Genomic DNA, 9,495 nt, shown 5'->3' on the forward strand with positions numbered 1-9,495 from the left:
AAAATTACAGAGAAATTATTGTGTAAATTACCAGATTATCCAGTTTGTAGATACTGTTTCTTAAATTCACAAATAAAATGAAACTGCACAATATTTTTATGGGCTTGCCGTTTTCATTTGCTTATATATATGTAAGCAAATGAAAATATATATATATATATGTCTACATTTTTCCACAAAATTCCTTTAAACTACACAAAAATTGGTTATAAATTGAAGAATTTATAAAGTGAATGTCTGATATACAATGATGTTAAAATTGCCCCCCCACCTAAAATCAGTGGCCCAATTGAGTTAAAACTGGTCCATATTTGGCCCCTGAACTAAAATGAGTTTGACGCTCCTGCGTTATCATTATCAGCAAGAGTGTTTTTTGCCTGTGTGCCACAGCATAAACAGGCTGTTCACCAGGTGCTTGATGTAAATGCTTGCTCAAGAGTAAATCAGTTGATTTAATTTACCAGCTGTGAAAGGACAAGAGCAACAAATTGTAATGGCAAGCTTTCCCAAGTGGAGCTTAGTTGTATTTTTGATTTTATTATTATTACGTTTTCTGGACTTAACATAGGAAATGTTTAACCTCCAGCTAATCCTGAATGTCAGGTTATATTTCAATGCGCTGTTAAAGGCAACTAAGTAAAAGTAACATTCGTGTTTATTTTGGGAGCTTTTTTTGTGGGTAATTTAACTTGAGATGAAAATACAACCAAATACCAAATATTAATGTTTGGTTTTATCAGTAGTAAAAGGCTTAAATCAGAGCTCTTAGTGCCCCAACTACGTCCATTTTTGTTTTTAAGTGTCATTATCATCAATTTGATGACTAAAAGCCTCTGGATGGTGAATGGCTGGCTGACTTTAATTGACTTCCAATTTTCCCGTTAAGCATCACATTCATGAGGAATGCATCAGTTAGAATAGAATAGAACATTTGTTACAACAAAATTGCAAAAGCCCTTCAGTCAGTGCAAACAACAAGCATTTTAAATAGAATAAATAAGAAACAAAGATAAGAGTGCAAAAGAAAAAATCAGGTTGAGTGCAAAAGCTGCCATAAAAAAAGATATTTACAAAAGTGAGGTAGATTGTTATTGCTGAGGCTTATTATATTACACTTTGTAATACATTACATTTGTCATAAAGAAAACAAGATGATCTGTGGGTTATTTTTGGGTGTTCTGGTTCCTTCACTTTTCAATCAGGATGTAAGGAAGACAAACATCTTGAGCGTTTATTTAAAAATGCTTACAATGAGTAAATAATAACCTAAAACTTAACTGACTCATAAAAACTAAATGTTATATATGCACAAATACCTTTTTCGAATACACTGAAACATTGTATCCCTCTTTGTATGCATGCTATTAATATTCTTTACCTGTGTTTCCATTTGCAGCCTCCTTTAACGGACAACGCTGAGCTCAGCAGGAGGACCGTACGACTCCTGGGCATCAACACCTGGGATGTGGCAGCTGCTCTCACACACTTGGATTGGAGCCTCTTTAAATCCATTCACGAGGTACACACACATGCACATACACACACACACACACACACACACACATCTGCACAGCTCGTCTTTAATAAATTCATGACAGGCTGAAATGTTCAGCATTAAAGATGCAAATGCTCCGCAAGACCAAAGTAAGAGCTGAGTCTGCAGCTGAGCCGCTTTTAGGATGAGCTGCAGTGTCGGGCACTAGCTGCATCCTACGAGGCTGAGATATTAGTCTGACACGTTGAGATGACACCTTAACATATTCTACACTTAAATGATTGCAAAGTATTGGCTGTACACGTTAGGAGTAGCAGAACATGCAAAGACATAAATGTGTTGTTTCCACACAGCATGAGCTGGTCTACTACACACTAAGCCGCATTCCTGGCACCAGCCACAGAGCTGCGCTCTCGGTGCTGCTGCAGCGCTGCAACGAGGTCCAGCAGTGGGTCATGTCCGAAGTACTCATGTGTGTCTCTCTCAACAAGAGGGTGCAGCTGCTCAAGAAGTTCATCAAGATCGCCGCTCAGTAAGAAATGATATTTTGCTGTTGTAATCGTAGTTTAATTGTAATTGCCATGAAAATTCTATGAAAATTGTCAATTATAACTTAACGCAAAACTGGGGAATAACGTTACAGTTCTATGTACAGTTCTACACATGTAGTTAACAATTATTAATATGTTTCATATCAAGCTTTCCCACATTTTACCATATAAAAAATGGTAAATCGAGGGGTATACTGACTCAAAAAAGGCTCAGATGTCAACACCAAAAATATTAAAACCTATATTTTCATTGATTAGGAAGCCTAACAAGGTGACCAATAGATTGGAAATAAATTAGATTATAGACATTTGTTTTTAGTGTATTTTACAGATGATTTATGACACGAGAGAGAGGTTCACTTTTATTAAGTTATTTATTAAAGGCTCAGTAATTGTGATTAGTAGTAATTTTTGAGGATAAAAAAATGATTGTAATTGGATTGTAATTAGAAATGTAACTGTAACTGGAAAAAATGTAATTGACCCCAACCCTGGTTAAGATTTCTTTCCATTGTGTAACCTTAATTTGTTTGTGTTTAGCTGTAAAGCTCAAAGGAACCTGAACTCTGCTTTTGCCATCATCATGGGTCTAAACACAGCAGCTGTCAGCCGGCTCAATCAAACTTGGGAGGTGTGTGTGTGTGTGTGTGTGTGTGTGTGTGTGTGTGTGTGTGTTGGATTCAGTATATGTTATTAACTCAAAGCTCTTATTGAAATCCTTTTTTTTTTTTTTTTTCTTTCTCGCAGAAATGTCCAGGAAAGTTCAAAAAGCTTTTTTCAGAGCTGGAGCTCATCACGGTAGGAACTGCTGAGCAGAGACAGAGAGGCTGGCTTTAAAGTCGGCTCTTTTCTAGCTTTTTGCAGTCAGACTGTTACATGTCCCTGTGGGTCTTTGTTCTACCAGGATCCCTCTCTGAATCACAAAGCCTACAGAGAAGCTTTCAAGAGGATGAAACCTCCCAAGATCCCATTCATGCCTCTTCTTCTTAAAGGTATCATTTTCAGACACATGGATTTGTAGAAAGACTATTCATTTCTCATGAACAGGAGCTAATATTTTGATGTGTGTCTCCTGCTTTTAGACATCACTTTCATCCATGAGGGAAATAAGACCTTCCATGATAATCTGGTCAACTTTGAGAAGCTGGTGAGTCGAGCGCGCTCTGTGTCCCTCAGGAACTGAATCTTTCCCTTAAAACCTTTTTTAAGTGTTTTTTTTTTTTTTTTTAGTTCAAACCTTTGAAGTCTGTGTAGAAAAACATGATCAAGGGTAACAAATAGTCCATTGTGAGATAACATCTGTAAAACATCTGTTATATGTTCATGCACAACAAACCTAAACAAGAAATACTTACCTTGACTTCAGTTTAAAAATAAATAAATGTGTTTAACTAAAGTATTAGGTACTGGATTCTTGGACATTTGATGAATGATCAGAATCAGAAATACTTTATTTATCCCAGGGGGAAATTACTTAAACACTGAACAAAGACAGAAAAAAAAACAGAAAACGTACATAATTAAGTAAAAGAAAGTTAATTAAATAAAAGTGCACACATTACAGTAGAAAAATAGATAAAAAAAAATACTAAAATAGAAATAATAAAAATGTACTAATATAATAACAAAAATTAAAAAGCCCATTCTGCCCATGGTTGATTGATTTTCCAGTTATTAAGAAATTATTAAGAGTTAGATGGAGATTTTGTGTATATATGAGTGTTGATCAAACACAATGCATTCAATTAAAAAGTTATTGTTTTCACTGTGCCATGGAGCTACCTAATATCTACACTGTAGATCTTCCAAATACAACAGTTTTTGTGCATTTTTGTAGCAGGATTGTATTCAAAACATGCAAGACTGTTACACTGCTGTAGAGACTAATGAAAACCTCACCCTGATGCCTGATGCAGGATGTTTTCCTTTAATCCTACAGCATATGATAGCAGACACGGTGAGAATGATTCGTCACTGTCAAAGTGACCAACCCGGTGAGTCTCTCCATTTTTTATTTTTTTATTTAGTTTTTTGTTTTTACTCCAAAAAACCTTTAAATAAATGTTTTTTTAATCCAGGTCGTTTGAGTTCAAACTGAGTTTAAAAACAACAAATGTGTGTAGAAAAGGGTGAACTAAGGCTCTCCACAGCTGAGTTGCTACACTGCACCTGCACAGCTAAAAACCAAACGTACATTTTTTTTTACCCTTCCTAGTTTCCAAGCAACCGTCTGCAGACACTCTTTGATTCATAACGGCCTATGATGTGTGTGTCCTTGTGTGACCCAGTTAGCTGTTTGGCTAATGTGTGTGTGTGTGTGTGTGTGTGTGTGTTGTCTGCAGGCAACGAGGTGATTGGAGTCGACAGTGCAGAAGTGAGGGCGAGTGTCCAACATCTGCACATCATCGACAATCAACAGACACTTTTTGAACTGTCGCACAAACTGGAGCCCCGTGCTTGAGCCCACACACACACACAGGCGCACACACACGTGCACAAGGACAAAACATGCACAGGACACTTCACAATGGAAATATGTGTGGTGTGCTTATATGGCAACTGGATGAGGGACCAACAGAGTGGCACAAGGACTAAAAGCGCTGGGATGTTCATGGTGGAACGCTCAGCGTTCAGAAAGACTCGTCAAGCTTCTGCTGGAGCAGATTTGAGGCAAAACGAGAGTTTGATAAGAGATTGTAATTAGTTTGTATAGTATCTATTGGACAGAGTTTGTCCTTTTTTTTTTTTTTTTTTTTTTGTTGATTTTTAGTTATTTATGTGTTTTGTTATCTTTTATCACGCCTGCTGAAGGTCATCCAAAACTTGATTACCTCTTCATCATTTCATTTGCCAAGATGAATACATCTGCTGTTTTTTGTTGTTTTTCGTTTTGCTAAAGGATCGAACCACAGCAGATCTCGATAGCTTTTACTCACAAGCAAACGAGAGACGTGGAGTAATTTGGATTACTTTGAACATTTCTGAAACTTCTCCTGCGTTGCCATAAAAGGCTCAGGATTGATAGCTTTTATGAAGGTATGAGTTGCACTGACTGACCTGAACTCGTCTGATCATGTCGGAGTTTTTAAAAAAAAAAATCAGTGGAACGTTGAAGGTTATTGGTCTCTCATTTCATTTTGAAGTCCATGTGAATATTTTGGCCTCATGCTTGTGTAAATAGATGCTCACAGTTTTACATTGTATATAATGGACCTATACATTCTTCAGTGCCAAAGTAGAGTAGAGATTCTGCGGCGTAGATCTACTGTTTGTAGTTGTTTTTCCAGAGTTGGACTCAAAGCGAGGGATTCACTGAGCGGTCTCTCAGACAGGGACTGATTTGTGATGACGAGTGACTGAAGTGGGATTGTATGGAAACTCAAACTCAGAACTGAAACACAACTGGGAGAGACCGAGAAGCACAAGGAAGTCAATGATCTGTTGTGAGTTTAATATCAACTTTAGTATTTGCATTAATAATTCTTAACTTTCACTGCACGACACGTTGCTTAAAGTAATCTTCTATGGGTTCTCGAGCATTTCTGAAATCATGGCATCATCCCAAAAACTTGGGGAAAGCATCTATTGTATCTGAGGGATCAGACCAGAAAAGTACAATTTCAGAGGAAAGGAAGCGTTTAGGAAATCCAGCAATTATGATGCTTACTAGAAGTACTCTTTTGTGTTTGTAAACCTTTTAGTGTTTGATTTTGTAATGCCTCCCATCAGGTCAATTTAGAGGTACATTTCTGCTTAGTTGTGTGCAAAAGAAAACGAGGGAAGGGCAATGCAGTGAAAAACGTCAATAAGATTCTCAAACCACTGAGCTGCTTTTTCATCATGACATAAAGGAACAACATTTAAAAACATAAAGTCCCTGTATTGTTTATATTTTGAAATACATGTTGGCGTGGATAAGTCAAATAACCAATATTTTTATTTTCTCTTAAACCATTTTGCCCTGCTTAAAACCAACAAACATGCCAGTTACTTTTCATTTTTAAACTGTTGTTTTCACTCTCAGATTAACATGAATCTAAATTGAATTTAAATAATTTTTAAATGCAGTCTAATTAAAACAATATATGGGACGCTTGTGAAATAATGGTAATAAATTAATCTAGTCTCCATTCTCCATCAAAGTCTTTTTTTTTTTTTTTGCTTTCTGAAGCATTCATTTTAACATTGGTGATGTTAAGTCTTTAAACTTGCATCTTAACTGTTAAACTCCTAACTTTTGTTTTATGAGATTCAATCTGAAATGTTATTATCAATGTATACCGTGTTTTAATAAGTTGAGAGAGAAATTGTTTTCACCTGCAAGTGTTCCATAAAGAGAGCAAAAATGTCCCTAAAGGTACATATAAGTCTATAGTGACTTGTTAGCGTTAAACAACAAGTGTGAAGTTGTGCATTGATGAGTCACTCTCTGTTTTCTTCAGCTGACTTTTCAGACAACATTGATTTTATATGACTGCGAAATCTGAAATTTTTAACGTTCTAATTGATAAAGTAGCCAAAAAAGAATACAAGATGTAAATGGTGACCCTATTGCATTATATTTTTAGCTCCTTTAACTTATCATCTTTTTATTGAAGTCAGTGGTTATTTGTTGACTGTCAGAGTTCATAGAGCAGAGCTGTGATTTGTTATTTTCAGTGTCACAGGAAGGCCATGTCGTGGTCACGCATACACACACGCACAGTCACGCACACACACACACACACACACCTGTTCACAATGCTCCAGGAGCAGAATAGCTGTTATACAAGTTATTTATTGTACAATATAGTTTACTGGAGTGCTTCAGAGGTAGTTTGTCTCAGTTTTTGTGCCATGCTGCTCAGAGATTGAACAATGTAGACGTTCACACTTGAGAAAAAGCAGTTTTAGAGCTGCTCGGCAGGAATGTAAAAGTCCTTGCAATATTGTTTTGCAACCACGTAATGGCAGCATATAAATGATCCAGGTGATGACGTTTCTTGTTTTTTTTTGCCATAGAAGAAGAAGAAAACCCCCCAAGAGGAGGCTTTTTCTCAGTGTTTTTTGAGTTCATGAAAGTTTTTATTTTTAACTTAACAATGTTGTTTAAAAACCTGTTTGCATGATGAAGCTAAAAAGAAAAAAAAAGTACACAAAGTTGACAATGCGAGACAGGGAGGATTTGTATGGTTACAATATTGTTGGTGTGTAAATTTCTGCCTAAATTTGTTATGTTGTTATTTATCTATTGTAAATGGAAAAATGTCAGCCAAAAAGCAATACGTATTTCGATGTGTAACCTCCACCAGTCTTTTTTAAACGACTTTTTCCTATGTCTAAATTTTACTGAAAACGAATAAATGATAGGTTTTCTGTGATATGTCCAGAAGTGTGGTATCTTGATTTAATACATAATGTGTATCAGCAGAAATCTCACGGACAATCCAAACTTTTTTTTTTTTTTTTTTTTTTTGGTTCTGAGGTTTATGATTGAATTAGTCCTGCTGTCTTTGTGCTAAACTTGATCCACTTTTAGGCAAATCTGGGAATGCCACTGAATCAGTGTTCATTTGTAATTAATAACTACCTGAATTTGTTATTTCCTGAATTAAAACACATCTGCCCCTTCTCTGACTCTACCCTTGAACCACACCACCTCTACAAGGTGCAACTTCATAATCTCAGTTACATAACATGTCGGTTTTTAGCTAATCAAAATGTATGTAATGGCCCCGCCCACATATTATCTTGACCTAAACCAGAGTCGTTTAGAGAGAGAGCTGCGACTATTCCGTTCACTCCACTGGTCCGTTTAGATAATCATATTGAATATTAATATTATTATCAGCGTATCTAAACCCATTAACGTTTGCATTAAAGCATGAAAGTGTGCAACTCTTTCAAAGCACAACATGCAAACGTTTCAAAAGAATCATGCATAGACATAGATTTCTCAGAGACTCCGGATATCAGCTTTAAGCGCTTTTTATGCACTCCTCTACTGCGCGTATTCTCCGGTCCAGGTTCCTGACGCGCCCATCGCGCGTAACTGGGATTTGAGGCGCGCAGCGACTGACTTAAGTACAGGGGGAGAACAGCACGCAACCCAAAACCGCGCCGCTGGGTGGCTTTTTTGACTTACTCACATGGGAGAATAGACCCCATTGTAAATAGAAACGCAAACATTATGTGAAGAATGCAGGTGTGAAATTTGTGGTATTTAAGTCGAGGGGTCAAACTCAAGCCTTTCCACTGTTATCTGAAACACAAAAGAGGCTTTTATCAAGCAGAAGGTTCATGAAAAGGTGGTAATACTAACGTCTATAAAAAACCAGCTCCCTCAAACAGGTGCCACTTTTCTTTCAAACCTCCACCTGAGCAGGTCAACTTCAACGTGACATCAACCCATCGTAAGATTGAGGGACTTCGTCCAGCATGGCCGTCTTGTTTCTCCTCCTCTTTAGCCTCTGTCTGGCTGACGTGTCGCCCTCGGAACACGAGCAGGAGGTGCAGCTGCGACGTGGGAAATGTTCCATGTATTGGTTCGCTTTCAGGAGTCGGTGCTACAAGTACATCGCTACAGCTATGAGCTGGGCGGATGCGGAGCTCCAGTGTTTGTCAGAAGGAGCCAACCTGGCGTCCATCCACAGCCTGGAGGAGCATGCATTCGTCAACTCACTGATTAAGAACTTAGACCCAGCTCAGGAACACACCTGGATTGGGCTCAGTGACAATCACAAGGACGAGAGATGGATGTGGTCCGATGGATCCAAGGTCAATTTTGTGTACTGGGAAACCGTGGAGCCAAGGAACGATGATGATGGACTACAGCACTGTGTCCACACCAACTGGGGCTCAGAGTGGAAATGGAAGCACTCTATGTGTTTTAACTTGCTTCCCTTTGTCTGCGCTTCTCGCACAGCCTGTCCATAAAGACACTGAGCATTTAAGTGTCATAGATGGATGTATAAAGCTTCAACAGCTGCTTAACTCCTGCTTTTAGTTCAATTAGGCTTTGGATCTATACGTAAACATTCATGTAACCAATGTTTTTTTTTTCTCTCAAACAATTTGAAATATAAAGTAACTTGTCACAATTAAATGTTGCCGTGTGTTTTCTCTTCAATTCTCGTTTTTCACCCAAACCATTGACCATTCCATTGCTAACAAGCATTGGTCCAAACTGGTCACATGTTCAAAACTCTTAACACAGCCTTCATGTCTATCATGCATCAACAGTTACTCCTATCAACATAACATTAGTGTTTCTCACCAACAAAACACTTCATACACGTCTCAAGAGAAGCTCATTCAACCACAACACTGGCAAATGAACACACTGAGCACCCTGAACTACAAAGTACTAACAACAAAGAGCATTACATGAATATACATCTTATCTTTCAATCTTGAAGGATTCTTGTCGGGTAAATCAGTCTTTACTGTAATTAAAAAAACAAGATTTTT

The 9,495-nt window shown here is 37.5% G+C and overlaps 2 protein-coding genes across 5 annotated transcripts in view; both read left to right on the top strand.

Annotated features, from left to right (window-relative positions):
• rapgef5a (Rap guanine nucleotide exchange factor (GEF) 5a) overlaps positions 1-4,756 on the top strand; it is a 41,669-nt gene extending 36,913 nt beyond the window's left edge. For all 4 annotated transcript variants that reach the window (XM_028461623.1, XM_028461624.1, XM_028461625.1 and 1 more), the window contains 8 exons: positions 1,397-1,519; positions 1,849-2,027; positions 2,587-2,677; positions 2,794-2,844; positions 2,951-3,038; positions 3,129-3,193; positions 3,986-4,040; positions 4,389-4,756. In XM_028461623.1, coding sequence (XP_028317424.1) covers positions 1,397-1,519; positions 1,849-2,027; positions 2,587-2,677; positions 2,794-2,844; positions 2,951-3,038; positions 3,129-3,193; positions 3,986-4,040; positions 4,389-4,507 — 771 coding nt within the window. In that variant the 3' untranslated portion in view covers positions 4,508-4,756. The remainder of the gene's footprint in view (positions 1-1,396; positions 1,520-1,848; positions 2,028-2,586; positions 2,678-2,793; positions 2,845-2,950; positions 3,039-3,128; positions 3,194-3,985; positions 4,041-4,388) is intronic.
• A 3,707-nt stretch (positions 4,757-8,463) lies between these two features.
• LOC114472600 (lactose-binding lectin l-2-like) lies at positions 8,464-8,961 on the top strand. The gene has a single exon (XM_028461915.1). The coding sequence runs from the start codon at positions 8,464-8,466 to the stop codon at positions 8,959-8,961; it is 498 nt and encodes a 165-aa protein (XP_028317716.1).
• Positions 8,962-9,495: the final 534 nt, after the last annotated feature.

This window comes from Gouania willdenowi, chromosome 11, assembly GCF_900634775.1.
Source record: "Gouania willdenowi chromosome 11, fGouWil2.1, whole genome shotgun sequence".
NCBI classification, from domain to species: Eukaryota; Metazoa; Chordata; class Actinopteri; order Blenniiformes; family Gobiesocidae; genus Gouania; species Gouania willdenowi.

What these genes read in the sequence shown, in the direction of transcription:
- LOC114472600 (XM_028461915.1), top strand. Translation starts at nt 8,464, where the DNA reads ATGGCCGTCTTGTTTCTCCTCCTCTTTAGCCTCTGTCTGGCTGACGTG.